Genomic DNA, 24,800 nt, shown 5'->3' with positions numbered 1-24,800 from the left:
TCTAGCTCCTTACTACCCCATGGCTCTGGAGTCTAAGCCCTTCTCTCAGATGGAAGACGCCCCCTTCCAAAACTTTTAGGACAGAAAAGAGAGGACAACTCCAATTGAGAACATTTTCCCAGGGCTGAGGAATACGAACCAGAGCTCCAAAGAACGTTAAGCCCTGAAATCATCTCACACAGGGGGACAGATCCTGAGAGTCTGTCGAGGAGGGTTGAGGAGCACTCCTGGATCCAAGACATAAGAGGCCTAGGAACCCATCCTACCTCCTCATCCCCAGCCAAAACAGCAGATCTAAGGTGAGCTGCCTGTCCTGAGCCTCACATCAGATGTCTCAAAGCCATGAGGTCCCGTTCCCTGCCTAGCTCCCCGAGAGGTTAAAATGGTGCAGAGGGCACAGAGAAACAACTTGTGGTGCTTGTTCCTACAGGCCAGGCTCGAGATCTGTGTGGTCAACTTCCTGTCAAGATAACAGTAATTTCTCCCACCCTTGTGTGCGCCCCCCCCCCTTAACAAAATGACTGTGCATGCCTTCCCATCCCACTCCCTAGAGGCAGGCAGGGTCTACCTCTTGAATTTGGGTTAGACTTGTGACATGCTCTGATTAGCAGAATGTGGTTTAAAAAAAAAAAAGAATTTCAGGGCCAAGGCCTCAAGGGGCCTGTCTTAGTTAGCCTTTCCATTGCTGTCATACAACACCATTACCAAACGCAACCCAGGCAGCAAAGGGTTGTTTCAGCCTACACTTCCACCTCACAGTTCATCACTGAGGGAAGTCAGGGCAGGAACTCAAACTGGGCAGGAACTCAAACTGGGCAGGAACTTGGAGGCAGGAGCTGATGCAGAGGCCATGGAGGGCGCTGCTCCTCACGCTTGCTCAGCCTGCTTTCTATGGAACCCAGGACCACCTGCTTGGGTTGGCACCACCTACAGAAACCTGGGCCCTTCCACATCAATCATCAATCAAGAAGACGCATCATAGGTCAATTTGGTGGGGTGGGGGTAGTTTCAAAATTGAGGTTCCCTCTTCCAAAATGACTCCAGCTTGTGTCAATTGACATAAAACTAGGCAGCACAGGCTTCTACCTTCAACCTCTAAAAGTTACAACTATGGGAAAAAACACGGGCTCACCTTGCTAGGAACGTAAGCCCAGCCCAAAGCCTACAACCCCCTACCAGACAAGAGTGTGAGGCCATCTTAGAGATCCTAACCAACTGACTGCGGACATGCAGGAATCAAGGCAAAGCCAGGAAAAGACCCACCTGCCTGAGTCCTGCCCACACTTCCAACCCACAGATTGTGAGTAAATAAAAAGGCGTGTTAAGCTGTTTCATCTGAGGTCGCTTGTTCTGGTACAGTCTAAAGATGGCAGCACTGTCCCTCACCCCAAGAACTGGGCATGCGCTCCTTATTTGCATGCCTTCCCTTTCTTGGGATGTTTCTAATTAAACCATCAGTTACTAAAAATAGCCCTCTAACATGAATGTGCCTAAAACAAGAAAAAGCACAACCCCATGCTGCAGCTAGCAGGGTGAGAACAGTCTGGTGTCTCTGAAACAGGCAGGCATGCACCAGCCCCCTGGTGTAGGAAAGTAGGCAGACTGAAGGCCACCAAAAACTCAGAGTCCAGGATCTTGCCTATAGAAGCTGCCTGGTGGCCACTGAGGGCACCTCAAGAGCCTCAGGCTTTGGGGCCCCCAAAGTGTCTGTTCCAGTTTGAGCTCCCAAAAGGAGCAGCGGGAGAACAGTGATATTATTGTTATCAGTATTATTAACAATTAAATGTGTTTTTAGACCATTCTGCACATGTACACAATGCAGTACCAACCACTCTCCCCTCCCCACAAACTCCTCTCTCACATTCATGACTGCTCATTTTGTTTTGTGACCCACTGAGACTAACCAAGACTCTGTTGTGTGACCATAGCTTCAGAGCCTGCTGGAGCCTGGCGGGCTTGGCAGTGGAAATGACTGGACACGGCAGTCTCCCTTTCCCAGAGACTTCATAGCCAGCAGTTCAGAGCAGGGAAAACAGCAACCAAAGGAGGAACTGAACCCCCCTCACCCCCCCCACACACACACAGTAGGGAGCTCCAAACCACACAGAGACTGGGCAAGTCAGAAGCAAGGAGATGCCTTTCCCGTCTCTAGAGGTTCATCAAACGTGAAAAGAGGTGAGGAGCAGGGTCAGGTCAGGGCTTGCCAGGAGCTGGGAGGACCAGAATAAGGCCGCCCCTAAGGATGCCCCTCCTACTTATACTGTATCTCTGCCACATCCGTACTTCCAAAGGGCACCCGGTGCCATCCCATGCCTACTCACCTCGTAGCATGTGGTGCCCTCAGAGCCTCTGGCTCTAGACCCCTGTACTCACTACTGACAGGTACACGGCCACTATGCCATGGTGCAGCATGTCAATCTACACACTGGGCTCTCGGGCCTGCCTCCCTGCACACAACACAGACACCCTGAGCAGCATGCTCTCCCCTATCTGCTTCACATTCCTCATTCCACACCACCTGTGCCTCCTTCCATCTCTGCCCAGCAAACCCTCCCATCTAGCCTTCTGCCGGCCCAGGCCTTCCCTGTGTGGCTTCCGCTGTCAGCTGCCTCCGGGACTGGGCCACCTATCTCCCCATCTTCTGTTTCTATATCAGACTCTGAACACACCCCAAGAATCATAAATGGGACTGCCCTGAGGCTGCCAGCCAGCCAATCAACAGTGAGCAAAGAACACTGAGGCTCCCTGGCTGCCCCAGCTTTATGGGCGCTTGGATGGCACTTTCATTCTTACTGCCAAGAGACAACACAGTTTGTGCATGAAAAGGGGAAACAAACCTCATATACGCCTTCCAGGAATGGCTCTAGGGGAAAACTAACGTGCTCCATAGCCCTACAAGAGGAGAAAAGGCCCGAGGGTGTCCCTGATGTCCCTTGAGTCCCAGCCTGACCACCCATCTAAACAAGTAAGACCATAGGCTCTGTGTGGCGAACACAAACCCCTCCAGCGGTGCGACTGTGGTGGTCACACCTCTTACTTCAGTACTTGGGAGACAGGGAACTGGAGAATGAAACCCCATCTCGACACAGAAGACAAAGCCGGAGAGAGGTCTCGGTTAGTAAAGGGCTTGCCACAAAAACATGAGGACCTCAGTTAGATCCCCCAAATCCATGTCAAAACTCCAGGCAAGGTGGTGCACACCTGGGATTGGCAGAAACAGGAGGACCCTGAGGGCATACTGGCCAGCCAGCCTAGCAGAATAGTTGAGTTCCAGGTTCAGTGAGAAACAGAGACCCTATCTGTTCAGAAAACAATTGAGGGAGACACCCAATGTCAGCCTCTAGCCTCTACACACACACACACACACACACACACACACACACACACACACACTAATCTAGAGTGTCCACGTCACTCACATACTCCAGGTCACTGCATGTGGTCTCACTGGGTCATCATCACGGTCTCAACCCACTCAACCCGTCACTGGCCAAAACACCCCACACAGGCTGTGGCTGTGGAAGCCCTGACTAGCAGCCCATTTCAGGAACTATTCCTACTCTCTAGAACCCTGGCAAAGTCTCCCTACCCCAGGAGCATGTCTCTTATCTGGCTGCTTTCTCCAGGGTCCTCATTATTTGCAACCTGGATCGAGACAACCCCAAGGCCACACAAGGAAGCCTAAACCCCGTTTCCCCTCTACCAACCTGTTGCCTGGACCTCAATCATGATACATTAATTCATACTAAAAGCTAATGACTAATCAGAAATTAGACAATCTCCCCTCCTGTGACATTAGAAATGAGTCCCCACAGTTCTCAGACAGTTTGACTCTGGGTATGTCCACCCCAAGCCAGCATTCTCCATAAATGGAATGTCAGTGCAAGGGACAAAGGAAGCTTCCGGAAAACACCCACACAGGTTGCATGATCAAACATGTATCCCAAGACCAAATTAGGAAGACTTCAGGCAGGACCAGGGGAGTGGGGGACAGAGGGTGGCCTAGAGAGGTGCCTAGGCCTGAGTGATGCTTACCAAGTCTCACACTCTGCACACGGCCCCCGATGTGTCTGGAAGCCTCAAGCACAGTGACATCGGTGAAGCCCTGCTCGAGAAGTGCTCTAGCTGCAGCCAGGCCAGCCAAGCCTGCACCGATCACCACCACACGAGGCTGTCCCCTTCTCCGTAGACCGCGACTGAGAGGGTCATCCGCACTGTCGCCACTGGGTTCACAACTTTGCATACCGTCCGTACTCACCTTCTAGGAGCCTGTGACGAGAGGGGGTGGGGGAGGGGTCAGCTCACCTGACCCAAGGGACAGTCACAGCTGCACCCCCTTCCCCAAAAACCTGATCGAGAAGAGACACCTCCCAAAAACACAAAAAGGGCAAAGAGAGATGAGAGCCAGGGAGGGAGATGTGTCTTAGGCCCCACCAACAGGCCAGAGGTAGAATCCATCAACCCCACCCTCAAATCTCTTAAGCTCTGCCTGTTCCCTGTCCACAGGTCCTGAAGTGGAGACAAGAGGTGACCTGAGGAGAGAGGACCAAAGAGGCCAAAGTCGGGACACTGACGGTTTGTTCAACTCAACATGGCTGCTCTCTGTGCCCACCCCAGGCTGCCCACACAGATATCGGGGCACTCATACCTACGAGGGACCCTTGCACCGTCCTCATACTGCCCACACCAGCCCAGAACACATGCACACACAGCACCGGGCTCTTCCCTAGGACTCTATCCCCTTATACCTTTCGCCTCCTTGCCTTTCTGTTGGCCTTCTGAGTCCTGGTGAGGTGGCGATGTGGTGGGAGAGACAGTCTTCACCTCCCCACTCCTCTAGAAAGCGCTGGTGTCCAACAAGCCTTGCTATTCTGGGTAGGTCCTTTTCCCCCTCCACCCAGCCCCCCAGTCACCACAAAAGAGCAATGAACCCAGGAAACACTGAACTGTGATGACCCACAGCACCAGAGGCCAGACATCAAATTGACAGTTATGCCCTGCCAGCTTACTTAAAGACGCCAGACTTCGGGCAGCTGGTAACACAGGGAAGGAAGGAGGTGCCCACGGGTGGAATACACGAGTCCTCTATTCCCAGAATGAGCGGGGTGGTTTGGAGGTATCTGAGGACCACCATGTAGGAGACACTCAGCTCATTTCCCATCTCTTACATTCCCTGACTCGAGCGACCTAAAGAGTCCCGTTGTCTGGGTTAAGGTTTGAGTCACAGATGTTGCAGAATTTAATAGTACCAAGACCCAGCAAGAAATAAATGCAGGTGGATGAAAGCTACTGGGCAACAACCAAGAAGCAAATAAAACCCTGCCACCCACACCCATGAAGCAAACATGACCTTTCCCAGACACAGTAATCCACTTTTAAGAATCCACCAGAGATGCAGGGCACATCCCACCACACAGACATGTCAAAGAAATTTATAGCTTTATCCCACTGACCAAATCCAGAAAGAACTCAAAGGCAATGGGAACGGATGCATGAGCTACGCACTGCCCTCGTCCCATTCCATACTCAGCAACTACAGAACCAAGCTGCTGTGCCCTCCACAGACATGAGACTGAGCCAGAGGCCAGAAGACATCAGACTGAGCCAGAGGCCAGATACCCAGCAGCAGCACATACTGTACAGGTCCATTTATATAAAGTTCAGGGAGAGGCAAGCAATCTGATGAGGACGGGGATTAAGGGAGAGGGGGAGGGAGAAAGAAGGGCAGGAGTGGGCTTCCTGCAGGGAGGGAACAGATCTACCTTGATCTGAATGGAGGTTACACAGCATGTCAAGACATGCCAACTTCCAGCTAAGGTTTCCATTTTTCTCGGGACACTGTTCTCTAACACTTGGAGGTTCAGCAAAGTAAGTATTGTTTGGTGTTTTGTTTTGTTTTTCCTAAATATGCTCAGGCTAAGAGGCTGCTTCTCCCCAACTTATTCCATATGATGCCTGGGCCCAGAAAGAAATGCTCCCTCCCCTGTGGTACCTCCTACCCCACTCCCAGACTCAGACTGGCCAAGTCAGGTAGACCAGGTTTCCTAGGCTGCAGCCAGGTGGCGCTCGAGGCCCAGACTCCCTCCCAGGCAATCCTAGCTTTGCCAGAGGATGAGGTGGGCGCAGGCCTTTCCTGCCTCCTCCTCCTCCCCTACCCTCTTCCCCTTCTCCTCGGTCCCCACCCTCCAGGGAACATGCCAAGCAGGGCTGGCTGGACTCTCTCCCTCCCTTCCCCTCTGCTCTCGCCCAGGTTCCTGAGCACTAAATTTAGAGGTGAGGATGTGGCAGATTGCACGCGCTGGCAGGGTCAGCTGCGATGCCACCGGAAGTCTGCCAGCCGCCGCCGCCGCCGTGACAAACTAGTAAATACACGGAGCGCTGCGGAGGGCCTGCGTCAGCTGTAATGACAGCAGGGTGTTCCGGCATCGGGTGAGACGTGACACTGCTCCGTGCCCCAACCTCCTCTCCAACAAGAGTGGGGATTCCCCTTTCCGGCACCCCTGCCCCAGGGGCACCCCAAGGGTGGGAAGGCGGCAGTGTTTGTAAAGCTTACTGGTGGAGCCACATCTTGAAATGCTACTGTGTTGAGCAGGTGTAACAGGGATTAAACTGGAGTTCCCACACTGACTATGGCCACACACACCTGTAATTCTAGTACCGCGAAGGCTAAGGCAGGAAGACCATGAGGTTCAAGCTAGCCTGGGCTATAAGGCAAAACATTACCAAAAAAAGAAAAAACAAAAACGGGAGTGTGTCCTGCTTATCGCTAAGGCACCATCTCAAAAAACCAGAGAAGTCCAGCTGACCTTTCTTCTCCTAGGCTTGGCTGGTCAGCATTTAAGGACCCCACACTGAAGGATCAGGTGCTATAGGTACATTATGAAAGGATTCTGGAATGGACCACAGGCCGTCTTAAAGATGACTACAGAAATAGTCCTCAGCCCCCAACACCAAATCTCAGAGACCTTGAGCATGGGCATCATCAGGTGGAAATGGCGCAGGAAAGCCAAGCCCCTGTGGGTCCCGAGCACCACTAACTGACCTTCACAGCTAACCCCACAGTCGTGGTTTTCCAGAAGTCTTGTCCCAGGTCAGTTCATCCACCCTTGTCACCCACAAGGAGCCAGAGGCACCACACACATAGCCACAGAAAGCAGAGTAACGTCGTCTACCACGGCCCCCTTGACACCCTGTGTCCATCCCCCAAGGTCTGGCTAAAAGCTACGAGACGGGACGGCATGTCCAGACAGCCTGCTGTGGCGGCCCAACGGAACAGGCTGCGGCTGTTGACTTGTTTCCTGTTAGTTCCTATCATTTTTCCCTCTGGGATTTTGGGGGGTTTTGTAGTTTTGAGAAAGAGAGAGACAGACAGAGAGACAGAGACAGACACCATCTTATTGGGGAAGAATCATTGAAATGGCCCTTGGTGCGTGCCTGCTGACCTCTCTCGCCTTGCTCTGTATGCACAGGAGAACAGAACGCCCTGTACTTGCCCACAGATAAAGGAATGAAGAAAAAGTGCTAGCTCAGCCAGGCGGTGAAGGAGGAGGAGGGAGCTGAGGGAGACACAGAACAATAGACACTTGCCTTCTTGCTCTGGCCTCCAAGTGGGGTGGGGGTCTAGGGCTTCCTGCCCAGCATCCATGTCCCCAAGCAGGCCAAGCCCCAAAGCTTCAAGAAATCAAGTCAGCCAGAGCATAAGTGCCCCCCTTCAAAACACCCCATGGCCTCCTGACACCACTTCCCTGGCCACAGGCCACAGCTTCCCACTGCTGCCCAGTGCCAGCACCACCTCCACACCATCCTGCTGAGCCCTCCCAGAAATGCCCAGAACTCAACGAAAGCAGCACACATCTTCCTGGACTCATCCCTCAACAGCCCAGGGTCAGAGCTGTAGGTGTCCTTGGAAGAAGACCCCCTTTATCCATTGTGTCAAGCCATGATCACTCCTACAACCCAAACACTATGGCCTCTACCCGCAACGTTCTCAGGGACCCTCCGGCTTCCTCCCTCTTGAGTCTCACCTGTACCCAGTCTCAATCTCTAAATCACCCTCTAAATCAGCGGTTCTCGACCTCCCTAATGCTGTGACCCTTTAATACAGTTCCTCACGTTGTAGTGACCCCCAATCATAAAATTATTTTCGTTGCTAATTCATAACTGTAATTTTACTACTGTTATGAATTGTAATGTAAATATCTGTATTTTCTGACAGTCTTAGGTGACCCCTGTGAAAGAGTCATTTGGCAACCCTGGGGTCACAACCCACAGGTTGAGAACCACTGCTTTAAAGGATAACTGGCTAGACCTCAGTAATATGATTAGAGAATACAATGAAGCAACTCATTTTGAGTGTCTACTCCACACCAAACACAGAAAGCCCTGTATCCGGCCCTGCTGGCCTCAGTTCTCCAAGATACTCCCCTCCACACACAACATAAATCCCAAACTACAAAGCCTTGGGCTTCCCCAGCCCACCTAATGGCCCAAGGGAAACTTTTTCCTTGCCAAACATCAGAACAGCTGCCTCTGGTTCTAACCCGCACAGTCCTCATTGGGACTTAGGAGCTGTGCCATCATTTCTCAAAGCGACTGTGAACTGCAGGCCCCACATACCGGCTCTTAAATACAACAGCCATCAAATGGCTCCCAGAGCACAAGTGTCTCACTAGGGACCTCTTACTGCCTGGTATCTCAGGACTGAGGCTGCAGCCTCCCTGTGGCTGAGCAAGGCCAGATTCCAGGCTGGACTGGTAGTTCTCCACCAAGTGAGCATGGTCAGCAGCCCAGCCAGTGTAGACACCCCTTGCTCCTCAACACGGGGCCAACTCTGCCTCTCACACTCATCCACAGGCCACTGCTCCCCAGCTGTAGTTACTGCTGAAAATACGATTCCACCAGCGATCACCTCCCAACCTTTCAAAGACACAAAAAAACACTCTACCCATCCTGAACCCTCTGAACACAAGTTACTCCCTAGGGTGCCTGGGATGCTGTTCTTCCCTCAGGTCACCTCAGTCTGGATTTCTTCATCTGCTGCCTGCAGAAGAGTAAGACTCCAAGGTCACCAGTCTCCTCCTCACTTCATCTCCTTTAGAGTCTAGGACCACACCAGCTGAAGCCCTCCAAACTAGGTCATTGCTTCTAACCAGCATTCCTCCTACCCAGGACTCAGGCTACCTTCCCTCAACTGCAGGAGACAGAGTACCCGGCCCCTCCTCAACCAGCCCTGGGGACCTCATGACTCTCTCCCAACAGGTAGGACTAGTGGCCTGGGGCAGTAACAGCTTCATCTTCCCTATAGGGATACTCTTTCCAAGCTTCTCTAGCAGGAAAAAAGGGAGAAGGAAGGAAGGGGGGGGCGGGGGGAGACAGACTGGTCCAGGAGAACATCTTTAGGCTGTCCCGCAGGTCTGCAGAGGGATTTGGAGTCTTGAGACCCCCTAGACAATGCAATTATTCTTCTAAGGTAAAAAAAGAAAGAAAGGGGGAAAAAAAAAAACCTCCCAGAAATCCCACACCAGCTGCCTTGCTGTGCAGGCAAACAAAGGGCTCTGTGTCTGTGCGAGCCTCCTCCCACCCTCCAGTCGGGGGCAGGCTGCCCCAGCCTCCCAGCCAGACCCTTCCCAGCCTTCTTGCCCAGGCCACAATGAGTACACTGCACAGCACCACCAAACCAGAAGGGCCAGGCCAATGGACAGAAATAGCAGGAACAGAGGTGTGAACATGGGCAGAACAGGGCAGTCCAACTCTGCAGCCTGCTTGCTTGCTAAGTAATCGCTAGGCTAGGGGCCCTGCCTTTCTCTAGGCCCCACTTGGCCAACACTTCTGAACTCACCCCAAGAGCATCACATACGCTCCCACCTCCTGGGGTCACGTGCGTGGCTCAGCCCTATGGGACACCTGCCCGTCTTCAAGCTTCTCTGTTGGGAATTGGGGGGGTGGGGGTCTACCTGCCTGTGGACTGCTGGGAGAAGGGCACAAGCACAGGAGAGACGTGTGGCCACCTGTAAGTGCTACCTCACAAGAAAGGTCAAGGGAGGAAGGTCCCCAAAGGACTGTTAGAGAGGGTGGAGTCACCCTCCAAGATCCCAAAGCTCCATTGCATGTAAAGGAACCCAAAGCTTTGTCTTAGCTCAGAGCCCAGCATCAGCCGTGACCCCAACCCAACAGAACCCTGACCCTGGTGTCAATCAAATGCCTACAACTTGACTCCCAGCCCAATCTCAACTGGGTCTGAGCCCCTCAACTCTGACTCTGCCTGACCACCCTTCCCCGATTCCATGGTCATTAGGCAACTCCAAGTCCACAACAGGGAAACTGTAGAGGTACCTCACTTCCCAGACCAGCAGCAGCCCTGATGACAACCACCACGGCCCTAGCTTCCTCCTGGTGCCCGGCTTCTCTCCAAGCACTGTGCCTTTGTTGTGTACCTCTCTTCCCTCAAAATGTAGTTCTGAAAAGGACAACTTCAAAAAGCTTCTTGTGACCCTGTTTCAGAATAGAGGGGAGTCAGCACTCTTGGCAGCCCCTGACTGGCGACACACACACACACACACACACACACACACACACACACACACACTGACACACCTCTCTCATGGAAGGAGTGGGTAGGAGTGGGCGGTACACTGGGAGGGGTGAGCACCCTGGGCTAGACTCAATTTCCTGCTACACTGCAAAGCAGAACAGACATAAGGTACTTTATAGCGCCCTGAACGGGCAGACCCAATAAGAAGCCTAGTTGGGGGATCGCCAAGCAAAGAGCTCTCTCTCTCACTTACAAGCACAAATAGTCCCCTCCTACAGGACAACTTTAGCACCACAGTCTTCACGGATGTCCTGAGATGTGATCACCAACTTCTCAACGTCAGTAATTTGAATTTCCACCACTTACTGGGTGGGTGACAGGTTAGTTGGCTTTTGGATTTTTGTTAACTTGACACAAGCTAGAGTTATCTGTGAAGAGGAACCTTGCCTATAGGCAAGTCTGTAAGGCATTTTCTTGATTAAGGATGTGGGAGGGGAGGGCCCAGCCCATTGTGGTCCTATCCCTAGACAAGTGGACCTGGTTCGATAAGAAAGCAGGCTGAGCAAGCATGAGAAGCAAGCCAGTAAGCGGCATCCCTCCATGGCCTCTGCATCAGCTCCTGCCTACAGTTCCTGCCTTGGCTTTCTTCCATGGACTGTAACTCAGAACATGTAAGCCAAATAAATCCTTTCTTCCTCAGGTTAATTTTTGGTCAGTGTTTTATCACACCAACAGAAGCCTAAGACAGGGGACCTCATCAGTAAAATGGGTTGTGTGACAATGCACACAGAGGCCTAGAGCCGAGCACACACAGCAGCAATATTTCTTTATTCTCCCACAGGCCCCCACCTGTACATAGTGGGAGTCACCAAAGAGAAGACTGAACCAGGTGAAAAGATATAGGTGGAGCTTGGAGGAAGAAGTCCACCCAGGAAGGGTCACCGGCCTTTTAAGTAATCTCACATTAAGTAATTTCAAAGCAGGAATGTAAAGCCTGGCAGAGCTACCCACCCCATGGAGACATTCCCATTGTCTTGTGGTAAGACAGAGAACATGTTAGCAGAGAAAGGTCAGCCCGTATCCCACCTGTTGCTGGTGCTTGGACCTACCAGGCCAGAATGCATGAGCGCTGCCTCCCAAGAGCCCCTTCCGGTACCCACACCCTAGCATAGCCCTCTCCGCTTCACCTGACCTTTGCAGCTAAGAGGATATTGCAGAACAGCTCAACTGCATCCCCATTCCTGACTCACAGATGAGCTACAAGTGATGATTTCACTATTGTAAAACTACTAGCGTTGAAGTAATTTATTGCCCAGAAATAGATAATGAATAATCTTCAGTTTCCTATCCAGGAAGCCTTGACGGGGAGGGAGATCCCCGGGTAACACTTCCGTCACTCAGGAGCTCCATCCCCTCCTTTCTGAAAAGCAGAACTAGAAACCAGGCCCACTGACAGGTACATCACATTTCCCAGGAGACGTCTACAAACACCCACACTCACACCACCTCATTTAAGTCAGACTCTATGGAATGGAGCCCAAGCATTAGACTCCTCTGTGAAGCTATTTCAGGTGCAGGCTCCAGCTGCAGAGACTGCAGGGAACTGATGCTGTATCGGAGGAGGAGGCTGACGAAGCTGAGGCCAGATCGTGGCCAAAGTCCCCCTTTATGTTGTCACTGGCTTCCAAAGTCCTCTGCAGTCCAGGTCTGAATACACCTCAAGCCGTGCGTGTCCTTACCATCATACTCACCCACATCTTCTTCCCCTTCCTCTGCAGCCTCTGCAGAAACTCTTCCCCTTGCAGGAGAGACCCCAGGACACAGGGCTGGGGTCTAACTGAACAAGCTTGAAAAGACTTTTCTCGACCCTGAAGTGGGAACAGCCATCACATGTGCCCTGGTCTGGGTCCTATGCTCCCCGTCAGAAATACTCAGTGAGATCTATGTTTGCATGTTTTGTCTCCTACAAGATGCAGCCTTGCCTGGTACTGCATTTGACCCTGTTGAGGACAGAGCATCAAATTATAGAGACAGGACAGCCCTGAGGCTCACAGCTGGGTAACTCAAAGGTACAACAGGGAGCTAAGATCCCGATTGTGAAACCTAATACAGTCTGGGAAGGAGTCAGTTCCGGTCCCAGACAGTAGTGCTTAGAGGCACAGCTGATGAGAATAACATGCCACATGAGATCAAGGTGCTCCCACCCCACCCCACCTATGCTCTGTCCTCCCTACCAAAGGTCTCCTGCTGAGCCCTGAAGTCCCAAGTCCCAGAGGCATTCACCTCACCTTCCTGCCATGCCCAATGAGTTGGGAATAGACATCTCAGCAGGAGCAGGGAGGATGCATCCCATCTTCTCCTCCAAAGGGAAGGAGTCACACAACCAACAGCATACAGGCATCCCAGTCTCCACAGGCCATGCATGTCCCAGTGGCTGTGGAGTCTGGGTGAGCACAGGGCATGTGGGTAGGATGTGAGTTTCTTACTAAATCACAGAGGCATTCTAGGCCTGGGCTGGGCAGATCTGAAGAGACCAGACAGCATACACAAATCATGAGAGAAATCCAGAGCCAGGTGGTAGGGACAAACCTTTTATTCATTGAGCAGGTTTTAATGAGTGCTACTCTGTGGCAGCCCTGGGCACCAGGAATACAGAAAAGCCAGAGCTGCCCCCTTAAGAACCTGATAGGTCAGAGCTCACAAGAGCCACAAAGAAAGAAGTTGGGGTCGGGGACAGGGAAGGCACTGGCTCAGAGGAAGTGAGAATGCTGTGTGGACCTCCCGGAACTTACAAAGAGGCAGGATGTGGAGCCAAGGCAAGGCTCAAGTCACAAGCGTGACTTCAGTGGCCAGTCATGACACAGCTGGGAGAAACCCAGACTAGTTCTTTGTCATCTAGCTGACCCTTTTACCCCTCATGGTAAGTCTAGGGTGTGGGAAAGATCAAAACCTACCCAAGACCAAATACCATGATGCAGGCCCCAGGGGTTGAGGGGTGAAGCCTGGGCTCTGTTCTCCTGCCAGGGTCATCACCAGAGGTGAACAGGCTTCTGCAGGTCACAGCCCCTAGCACACCCCCCAGACACAGTAAAACCGCACTGGGCATCACCTGCACTGACGAGGCACCACCTACATCAAGAGGCAAATGCCCCCAGCATCACCTGCAGACACAGGCCAATCCACCCCGGATGTGAGTCATCATGCCCGGGGCCAGATGCAACAGAGATCTACCCTCGGTGAATACTGAAAGATGGGCACCTAGGAGGTGTCAGCTGGCAGACGAAGGAGTGGCTTCCCCATGGGCTTCTTTCCTCTCCCTTCCCACACACTGGCCACAGCTCTAGGCAAAGCAGAGCAGCACAGTCAGCACTTTTGGCCGACTCTTTCAAAACCACTTGCAAGAGCTGAGGCTGTGAACACAGCCCAGCCACTCAGCTCCGCTCCCCCCCCCACGCCCCACCCCCACCATCCCTCAGTGGCCCTCGTGACTCTGCACAAAGCCCAACTGTGCCTGACAGTAGACCCGGTGGGGGGTGGGGGTCCTCCAGCAAGCCTGTCCTCTCTCCTGGGTCACAGAGCCTCCACTTCACCCAGCAGGAGACTTGTGCTCCTTGCATGCAAAGGAACCCTTCAGCCCCACAAGGGCAGAGATGTCTAAGGTCTGCTGGATCTGGGGAGCTTTTGCAAGGAGGGAGTCCTTGTCTTCAATAAACTCCTTTCTAGCAAAACTACCACTCAAAGGTCCCCCCATTACAGCACAAATAACAAAGCCGAGGTACACGATCTCAAAAAGCATTTGCATTAACAAAAGAACCCCCCAGTCCAACAACAGAAGAACACCAGAGCAGACAGACAGACTGCTGTTTGATTTTCCTATTCTGTCCCAAGCTCTGGGCTGGGCTTTCCATTCACTACATCCTTCATGCTCCCAAGCATCCTGCCCACCCGCTGTACAGATGAGGGAACAGGCAAAGAGGGCTGAAGAGAGCAGATGGAGGTCGCAGCAGGGTCAGCCTCCGCTCAGTCTTTACTCGGCACCCCCACTAGGGCAGCAGTCCCAAGGGTTGCCCCGGGCTTGGGGGCACTTCTCTTGTCCTACCCTGCTCCACAGTAGACTGACACTGTACACATTATGCCAGACACCTGGGGCTGGGAAGAGTCACCTCATCAAAGCCTGGCAGCTCACCCCAGTTGCACAGCCAAAACCTGGGGCTGGCACTGGGAGGCCACCTGCCTCTTGGCCTGGGTGCTTGGCGGGGGAGGCTACAGACCCCTCTAGTCTCCCCGCCCCAGGTGCTAGCTTAGGCTTGCCAAGCAAACACTGTCAGACTCAACCCTTCACACTGGCTCCTCCTGCCCTAACGGGGTACAGGATACGACAATGTTGCTTTGCCAGGCCAAATGGAACCGCCAAGAGGGACAATCCATGAGCCCCACTAGACGGTCAGTCACTCCTCTGGCTAGCCCAAGACTTCCCCCTCCTGGTGACTTTAGGGTGCTAACAAGTGCAGGAGGCCAGCCACTGAAGGGCTCTTCACACTATCCACGCAGGAAGCACAACCCATACCCAAGCGAGCAGTCTACAAAGCCAATGGTGTTCCCAGCATAGGCCATAGCTGGGTCTAGGGCCTGTGACGTAGCCCATAAAACACCTGGGGAGCTAAGACACTGAGTTTATACACCAGACATACCTCAGAGGCTTCTTGTGAAGTTCAAAGAGACTCGGTAACTCCCTGCTTTTGAAGTCAAAGGTCTCTCAAAGCATTCTGCCATTGTCACTATTTTTTATGGAGCAAGTTTGAAGGCACAGAGTGCAGCGCTAAACACCTTCCTGAGGAAGGCCTAGTCCTCACAGCCATGCTTCCATATTACAGAAGTGAGCACCGAGGCTCAAAGGTCATGAAAGCCATTCTGTGAGACACTAAGCCATTCTGTGAGCGCACTCTTTAATTTCGATCAGGGTCACATTCGATGTCCATCCCAAAGTGACTCTCTGAACGCCAAACGCTTTCCAGTCTAACTCACAAAGTTCTGCATTATGTATGGTTTTATGTTAATTTACCAAAGTTAAGGAGAGTCCTGAGTACTGAATAATGAAAACTCTTTTTACACATTCTTCAGAGTGCTTGCCTGCAGGCCATCCTCGGTGTCTCCTGACAGCATTATCCTAAACTCTATTTGACTTGGAGTCTAGGATTTCACTAGCCTTCCAGGGACAGCACCCTCAGCCCCCGCATCAAGACAGCAAGCAGACAGGCCGAGTGGGGGTGGGCACAGTTGAAGGTTTGGGTACAAGTTCTGAAGGGGCTACCGGATGAGGAGAGAGTATCAAGGCAGATGGTGCAGAACCTGGGTTTGACCAGTGTCCCCTTTCTGTGAAACGTGACAGTAGCCGGGGTCTCAGCATGGGGGCGGGGGCAGGAACTTGCTCATAGCTGGCAGGGGTGACTAGGCTCTTTGCTTTGTTTTCTAATAAATCCCAACTCACTTCCAAGTGAGGCTTCTCCTGTTCTTAACCATACTGGCCTTAACACCCTTCCCTACGAAGGCAGAGGACTGAACGGCTGGGGTGTTAGACCCCACACCAGGCCACCCAGCTATACCTACATGAGAGGCTTTTCTTCAACCTCCAACCTTGGTCCTCTAACCCAAGACTTACAGAGAACCCAGGGCTCCAGCCTGTTCAAGAGCAAGGGCAAAGGACACAATATGCCACAGGACTGGGCTGAGGCTGGTGAGAGGCCCCACGGATCATCCTCTTCCCAGATTCCCCAGTGGGCCCACGGCAGAGGCACCAGCTTGTCAGCACCTCTAGGTCTGGCCCCTCCTCTAGGACTGCTGGGAGGCCACACCCTGTCTCCCCACCTGAGCTGCTGAACAAAGAGTCTTCACACTGCAGATGTACAGGGGAAGGGTGGGGAGCTCAGACTGTCCCCACCAGTCACAGGAAGGTGGGGGGCAGGCACCCCAGAACACCACCTCCTCCCCGTCCTGTGCTGACCACACCCACTCTGAGAAGGTCCTAATATTTTGCAGAATGATAGACTCTGAGGCTAAGAGTCAAATAAGCAACCTAACCACTCCCCACGCTTTGAGCCATGAAGGGGCACAGATACTGGGGTCCTGTACCCCACCTCTTCACTGTGTACACCGCCATGTTTCTCGCTAATCACTGTCCTGATCACTTGGCTCCTCGGGGCCTAAGTAATTAAGACAGGTTCCTACTCGTCTCTTACTTTTTCTTGTTTATTTTTGTTGCTATTTTTTGTTTGCTTTGGTTTAAGTTTTGAGATAGGGTCTCACTATATAACCCATCCTGAAACTCTTGGGTGCTTCCTACTACTGGGATTACATGCAGTTAACACCATGTCCTGCGTGGCCACTGTTCTCTCACAGGGCTCCTCTGACCCCCAGGACCAAGCCTGTGATGTCTTACCCCTCCCCTACTTCCTCACCCCACCGGGCGCTACTCCTGAAGCCAGTTCCCGCTGCCCTAACCCCCCACTCTTCCTTTTCCTAAGCACGGCACTAGTCCAGCAGGACTCCACCCCAGCCCTGGGGGTGTCTCTGCTGGCCTCTATGCCTCTCTTATCCAGGGTAGGCCCTTCCCTGGCTCCTTCCTGGAGACATTGCTTCCATCCATTTGTTAATCACACGAGTGAAAACTTCAAACTGGTGCTCCACGTCATACAGCCCCTGTGGCTGTATATATTATCCCCATGGCATAAATAAGAAACTGAGTCACAGGGAGGGTCAGCTTCTTGCCCAGAGATCATATCCTTCTCAGGTAACTCCTGAATGAGAGGGTAAGAGAAGCATACATCAAGGAAGTGGCAAGACAGTGTGACACTGGCTGAAGTCCCTCCCAGAATCAGAAGGTCCGAGACTGCGACTGTGAAGTCCTGGGCATCAGATTAGACCTTCTGGGTCTGTCAATCACTCACCCAATGAAGAGAGCAGAGATCACCAGAGCCCAAGACTAACTCTGGGCTTGGGATCCATCTAGCCTATCCCTCCCTCTGCAAAGCCCTTTGTGTCCACAACTGTCTTAAGTGTGCTTGTCCCATCAAGCCTACCTCTCTCAGGAAACTAGCCCTCAACCCTTCCATCCCTCCCGAGTGCTTCTGAGCCCATCCACCATCCATGTTTGCGGTTCCCAGTGAACAGCATTCTTCCACAACAGCCATTCCCAAGGGCTATTTTCCTGCTCAGAAAGATAGTAGGAAATCTTTAAAAACACATTATTTCCTTAGCAAAATAAGCTTGAGAAACATAAGATCGTCTTTCTTTCCTATATAACTTGTCTGGACCTCCAATTTTCATAAACACAGCTTGACCCTCCCAACAGGACAGCAGAGCAGACCTACCAATTTCTTCTCTCATTTGTTTCCTAGTCTCTAGGGAGGCTTACAGCAGTCCTTGAGAATAGTACCCCCTCACCCCTCAGGACGACTTGGCAAAATGGGGAGACAGGCTTGCCTGCACCCTCCTCTGAAGAGTTGGTAGAACTCAAGCTAAAAGCAGACCAACCCCAGCCCTGCCAGCCCCTCTGGCACAGGGTGGCGTCCACCTTCACTGTCTGTCTTCCCACCTTCTGCCCGAGAGTGGTGAGTGCATGCTTGGTGCCAGCATCTAATGGGACCTCAACTGACTCTAAGCTATGCTAAGCCAGGAGAGCAAGGAGCCTTGGGAGAGTCCTAGACAAGCCAGACAGTTTCCACACCAATTACTCACTCTACTGCATCATGAGCACACAACTTTTAATGGTAAACCAGAAGTTAGGTATATTAAGCTCCTACTCTGGAAATACACAGAGCCCCACCCAACAAACTCTGTGACATCACTCCATAGGGGAACAGAACCTCTCTGTTCACAGACAAGGAAACTGAGGTGGCAAAAGGGAGCGGACACTTGCCTGTAGTGGTTCAGCCCAGGCCCTGACTCCCAAATACACTGGGGAGGCGACCAGGGCAGCCACAGCCTCGTTCATGTGACCATCAACAGCAGCAGCAGGGACTCCCCCAGGGCCAGAAGGAAGGAGAGGGCACGCTCCAGGAAGACAGAGGGCTTGTCAGAAGTGTCACCGCTGTGCTGGAGCTGAAGCCAGCTGCAGCCCCAATCTCTCGCTCCGCCCTGGCTAGAGGAAGGGTGCTCACCCCAGATTGGCGCCCCCACCAGACTGGGCTGCAGGCAGAGATAAGGTGTCCTGCCTGTCATCTACACGTCACCCTGCGTAAGGCCCAGTCACCCCAGACACCCCGTTGTGGTCTTGGAGCTCCAAGAAATCAGGCCTGTGATGCCAGCATCTGAGACTCAAGCACCCATAGGTCGGTCCCTCATCTAGCCCCACTTCCGAGCAGGCCACCCACAAGCATCCTCTCCTACTATCTTACTGAATCCTTTCTACACTCCCCACCCCACCGGCTCCTTTGCCCACAGAGGTTGTTCCCTGAACTCTGCCAAAACAACCCACTAGGGACTGAGAGTACCTGTTATAGGTCCCATCTAAACTGAGCCTGTCACATAAAACACGGGTCTAAACTCACTGCGTAGACAGTGGCCAGTGGAGTAGCAATTCTGCAAGGCCTGTGCTCTTAAAAATGCAGCCTCAACCAGGCATGGTGCATACCTTTAATCCCAGCACCCTGGAGGCAGAGGCAGGAGGGTCTTTGTGAGTTGGAGGCCAGCCTGGTCTACCTAGGGAGTTCCAGAACAGCTACATAGTGAGAAACTGTCAGAAAAAAAAAAAAGAAAAAAAGAAAGAAAAGAAAGAAAGAAAAAAGAAAAGAAAAGAAAAGAAAAGAAAAGAAAAACCAGACAGAAAAGGAAAGGAAAGGGGGGAAATGCGGATTCCCAGGCCTCACTCTGGACCCACTGAGTCAGACGAGACAGACCTGCATTTTAGTTAGCCGAACAGGTGAGATGTCTGTGCTCAAGTTTGAGAAGCATTTTTAAAACCACAGCTCTAATCATATTGTGACAGCCATGACCTATAACCTTCAGTGGTTCCCTGGGGCCTGGTATAAGTCCAGATTCTGCAGCTGGGCAATCAAGCTTTTTCCCAGCCTGGCTTCACCCCACTTCCCCAGGCTTGACCTCCTTTTCCACGCTGGGAATGCCACCCGTCCTCTGAGGGCTTCAGGACACTCTCAACGGCACAACTGCCTCCGGGAAGCCTCTCTGAAGTGCACCTGGCATTGCTGGCTCTCTTTGATTTCCTGAAGAGTGAGGACCACACCCTTTGTCCCAGCTGCCTCTGAACACCAGGCTGGGTGCAGGAGATTCCAGGTACCAATGACATCTAAGGAGACCTAAGGTCCAGCTCAGGCTCTGCACTAGCCTCCAACTCAACTCAGCAAACTAGGATGCAGGCATAGACAGGCCTCCTCCATGAACCTCCTGACAACTACAGCAATGTGCTTGCTGTGTGCCTCAGTTTCCCCAAATGCAGAAGAGAATGTCCAATGATCCTACTTTCTCTTCTTGGGAGGAGATGGAGGAGCTGCCCAAGTGGAAGAACAGATCCCCTAAGCTCTGGGGCTCAGAATTTATAATAAACAGTACCCCTGTGTGGTCAGCAGCCCCTCCTCAGCCAGCCAGGGCCCTAGAGGTGGTCACGTGTCTGGAGGTGTCCCTGGAAAAGGCTCACAGGCACAGCTGCCCTGGCCTGGGTCTCAGGCACCTCTTAGAAAGACCCTCATAAGAATGTAGCCCCCACAGAACTGCCAACCTCTACCACCTCCGGGGGGCAAAGAAAAAGTCTCTCTCATCCCATTTTACAGAAAGGCAGAGAGAGGCCAATGCACCTCCAGTCCCTCTTCTCTATCCCTGGGCTCTGTACTCACATCCTATCCAGCCTACCTCAGAGCCCAGCTGGGCCCCCAAGAGTCAAGCTTGAAGCACCGCCTCACTGTTCTAGGCAAGATCACGAAGAGGCTAGCTTGTCTGTGGACCCCCATTGAGCTTTGTCCTCTCCAGGGAGGGGAAATTCACAGAAGCAGTGACAGGGACATAAACCACGAGGTGACATTCCAATTAGTGCTTAGACTCGAAGCACAACCCCGCCCCCAGCAGAACCCTGATATCAGTGTGCATGAACCCCAATTCATCCCAGAAGAGACAGTGAGGCCAGAAGCGGAGAATCTTGGCAGCCCACCTTGGCAAGGGCCCCAGCATTAAAGGGAATTGGGCACCCGTGCAAGGCAGGAAAGGCCCTTGTGTGTTAAGAAGCCCTCCACTGGCCCAAATCTAAGAGGCAAGGGGGAAGTGGCCTGGCTTCCAGAGTCAGATGGTTTGGGTTCAGGCCTCACGCTGCCACTATTGGTTGTGTACTGGACCTCCAGCCTGCCCTCGATAAAAATGGAAGAAATGGCAACCATGTAAGGTGCTGAGAGCAGTAAAGGAATCCATCGGCTGAGTCCTTAAAACAACACCTAGTGCCCACTGAGCACACTAGGACCTATTCTTACCACTTGCCCTTGGCCAGATTTCCTCTACTCAGGATGTTCTCTTTGCTCCCACCTATGCCAGTCCATGGCATTTCCTAGCCATGCCAGCCTCACCCCAGATACGAACTGGTAGTTCCTAACTCCAGCACTTGACTCACAGTATGACATTTGGGTCTATCCTAGATTCCCCTGTCAAGATCCCAGCTCTCCGCCCTTCCATATCAGAGGTCCCTGGCTCTCCCCCTCTACTCTGAAATACTAGCCCCATGATTCAACACTCCACTGACTGTTCTGTACAAACCGGAAAGCTGTGGATAGCAAGATGAGGCTTCATAAAAAGACACACCCCCAACTCCAGCTTATTCTTTCTCTCAACTGCCTGGCCCCCTGGGTTGGGACATGCAAAAGCCACCCAAGGGAGTAGGCTGAACTAAATCCCAGGCTGTCTCCATGTCCTGAATTAGAGACCCTGCTTCCTACATTCTGCACAGCCACAGTCTAAACACACGTACACCTTGATTTCTAGCCAAGAAAGCAAAGGAAATCATTTAGCTGCAACCGACCGACAGTGATCCCCACATGCCTGGTCTCCCCTTGTTAGACAGGACTGACCTCAAGGTACCCCTGTCTTCTCAGCTTCCCCTTTTCACATCCTACTTGCTGGCTCACATTCTTGCAGCAATTTGCACAACTGCTTTTGTGGAAACAAAACTCTTCAGGATCACTTAAGGCTACAGGAGTCTCCCGTGCTGACTGTAATACCCAAGTCTTTCTGCCTAGCCGAACCTCACCTTTACGGCTCGAGATTTCCCGAGTGTTACCTAGAGGGCACCAAGCAAGATGCTTCAGATACAGCAATGGGTCAACTTGTCAAGGGGCAGAGCTTTTAGGAGACCTGCAACGGGCCCACCAGTCAAGGTTGTAGCCCTTAAGAAGGCGAACGATGTCTAGACAACGGTAACAAGGGGTTATGAACTCTTAAACATAAAATGAAGAAAGTAAAGCAAGTTCTATGGTGAATCACACGTAGAGGAGGGGCCCTCAACACAGGCTAGGATGGTATCTGGGGAAGGAATACTTAAATTTAGAACTAAAAAAAAAAAATGTAAGCAAAGCATGTCCAGTAAAAAGCACTGGAAAGTCATCTTCAAGTCAAGGAAGGCATCACAAGCAAAGTCTCTGGGCCAGGGAAAGGCTGGGGGTGTTGAAAGGACAGAGGTGACTCAATGTGTCTGCCAGGGAGACTAGAACGGTGACAAGAGTCAAATAAGGCTGGGAGGTCATCGGTGGCCACGTGACAGAGGGCCAGCTGGGCCATGGGAAGGTTTTGAGATTTCATTCAAGTGTAATAAGCCATCAAGGAACAAAATGATCTGATCAGAATGTTCTATGTTATTCTTGCCGCTCTGTTTAATAAAAAGATGCAAAGAAGATAAGTGGAGGCACCGGGAGAGGCTGCTGTAGTATCTGGGAAGACTCGAAGGGCGGCTTGGCATGGGGCAGGAGCCTGAGGTGAGAGCAACAGATTCAGAGCATGGAGAACAGACCCTAGATGGGCTCTGTGGAAAAAGAGCCAAGTGTTCTGGGACTGGCTGTGAGGGGTGGGTAGAAAGGAGTCCATGCTGCCTATCCTAAAAGATGGGTAGATTACCAACCATTTTCAGAAGGCAGGACCTGAGAGGCTCCTGTCCCCAGTGCTCAGGATCCTGCTTCATCCACATTAGTCTTCTGTCAAGCAGGACAGGACAAGCAATCAGGAGGGTGATGAGACCCAGCTGGGGCCAGAGACAAAATCTGCCATTCAAAATGATGAGCATGAAACACTCAAGGTCTTTGTGTTCAGGGCTGGAGAGGCAGCTCAGTGGTTAAGAGCACTGGCTGATCTTCCAGAGGACCCGGGTTCAGTTCCCAGCACCCACATGGCAGCTTTAAACTGTCTGAACTCCAGTTCCATGGGATCAGACACCCTCACATGCAAGCAAAATACCAATGCACATAAAATAAATCAAGAAAGAGATCTTTGTGTTCATAAATTGTTTTTGTTGTTGTTAATCATAAGAAGGAATGAAGCTGGGCGGTGGTGGCACATGCATTTAATCCCAGCACTTGGGAGGCAGAGGCAGGTGGATCTCTGTGAGTTCAAGGCCAGCCTGGTCTACAGAGCAAGTTCCAGGATAGGCTCCAAAGCTACACAGAGAAACCCTGTCTCGAAAAACCAAAAAGAAAAAGAAAAAAAAGGGATGAAAACTGGGGTAGAAAGTGAACAGGGGATGATGTCTCATTAGAAGGGAGTCAGGAAAGGAGGTGCTGAGAACAGAGCCCTGGAGCCCTCCAACATTTAAGAGCGAAGTGAAGTGGTTCCAAGAAAGCAGGGCTAAGGCAGACAGGCAAGAGGGAGGAACTGGAGGGCCCGGAGAAGGATACCACTCTGGGACAGAGCTTTTAGGAGATCTGCAAGGTGGGCAAAGCCTGCTAGAGTGGCCAGTCACTAGAGACCCTGGGTGCCTCTTACGGACGCTGCTAAGGACAGAACTTCCGAGGAAGATACACTGTAATGGGAATTGGGTCTCTGCCTTCAAGGGGGTGAGATTCAAGGTTAATAAGGGAGACTGTGGAAGGAGAGGGAGGACGTAAGCCTGTTCTCATAACCTGTGGGTAAGAAACCCCGGGGACGCATATGGGAATGGTCACAGGGCCCAGGAGCCTATGAGGAAGCATGGCCCTTCAGGCACTGTAATATCCCTTCCTCTGTAAGAGGTCGCAGAACGCAAATAAGAGGGTCATTTACACACCTTCTTGACCCTCCATTTACCCCCAGCCCCGCTGACCTCCACTCAGCACCTGCTGTTTCCCCCCCAAGCTCGGCCAAGCGGACCCCAGGCGGGGCCATGCTGTGCCACTACCAGTCGGTTCCTCGAACAACCTGTGGGCACGTGCCTGCTCCTGGTGCAAGATCCGAGAGGTCCGCGCGACCGCTGCTCACCTGCTCCACAGGCGCGCCACCCCCAGGCCGACAGCCGGCCTCCGCACCCCTTCCCGGCGAAGCGACAGCTCCAACTCGCCCTACCCTTCGTGAGCCTGGCTCCCGCCAAGCCTGGGGCAGACTGCGAGCCCCAGGACGGCCCTCGGGAAGAGCTGCTCCCCATTCCTCTCGCTGTCCCAAAGAGACCGGCGGACTCCGGGCCCCCGCCGCCGCCGCCGCCGCCGCCGCGGCAAGCTGCGCTCCCTCGGCTCCCCAGCGCGCACCCTCCGGGCCGCCCGAGTGTCTAGCCGGCTTTGTCTGCGCCGCCGTGCGGGGCGCCCGGGGGATGCGGCCCAGACCCCGGGGTCGCAGCCGTCCGGGGCAGCTGCCTCTGCCCACCGCCCGCCGCCGGCCTCCGTCGGGAGCCCCTCGCCTGCGCGGCACCGTGGCTGCCCGCGCCCGAGCCGGGGAGGCCGCGCCGTACCTTTCCCTGCGGAGCCGGGGAGCGTCTTCGCGAGCGGCCTCGGCCTCTCCGCCTCCCCTCCTCCGCAGCCGCCGGGCTTCCTCCTGCAGCCGCCGCCGGGACCGTAGGGCCGAGCCAGCCGCCGCGGCCTGTGCGGGGGCCCCGCTCCGCCTCGCGTCCCCGGCCCACCCCGCCTGTGCGCTCCGCCCCGGACCCGCCCACCGGGGGCGGGGAGCCCGAGGCCACCCGGCCTGGAGCCGCCGGCGACACAGCCACCTGCGCGCTCCCCTATCTCGCAAATGGGACGCGTCACCCACCCATCTGCCTAGGAACAGAGCCAGCCCTGCGCTGCCCCGCCCTGCGAAGCCGACGAGGTCTTCCGGCACTGTAAGAGCG

At 53.1% G+C, this 24,800-nt stretch overlaps 1 protein-coding gene across 4 annotated transcripts in view; it reads right to left on the bottom strand.

The window, feature by feature from the left end:
• Positions 1–24,567, bottom strand: part of Smox (spermine oxidase) — a 34,311-nt gene extending 9,744 nt beyond the window's left edge. For 2 of the 4 annotated variants that reach the window (XM_059261466.1, XM_059261463.1), the window contains exons 1-2: positions 24,426–24,566; positions 4,036–4,269 (exon numbers count right to left, since the gene is read on the bottom strand). In XM_059261466.1, the coding sequence (XP_059117449.1) occupies positions 4,036–4,243 (208 nt within the window). In that variant the 5' untranslated portion in view covers positions 4,244–4,269; positions 24,426–24,566. Of the gene's footprint in view, positions 1–4,035; positions 4,270–24,425 lie in introns of all 4 variants that reach the window. The other 2 variants (XM_059261465.1, XM_059261464.1) reach the window with 2 other exon arrangements.
• Between the last annotated feature and the right edge of the window lie 233 nt (positions 24,568–24,800).

This window comes from Peromyscus eremicus, chromosome 4, assembly GCF_949786415.1.
Source record: "Peromyscus eremicus chromosome 4, PerEre_H2_v1, whole genome shotgun sequence".
Lineage (NCBI taxonomy): Eukaryota > Metazoa > Chordata > Mammalia > Rodentia > Cricetidae > Peromyscus > Peromyscus eremicus.
Note: the sequence above shows the minus strand (reverse complement) of the source record. Positions and strands in the feature narration are given on the sequence as shown.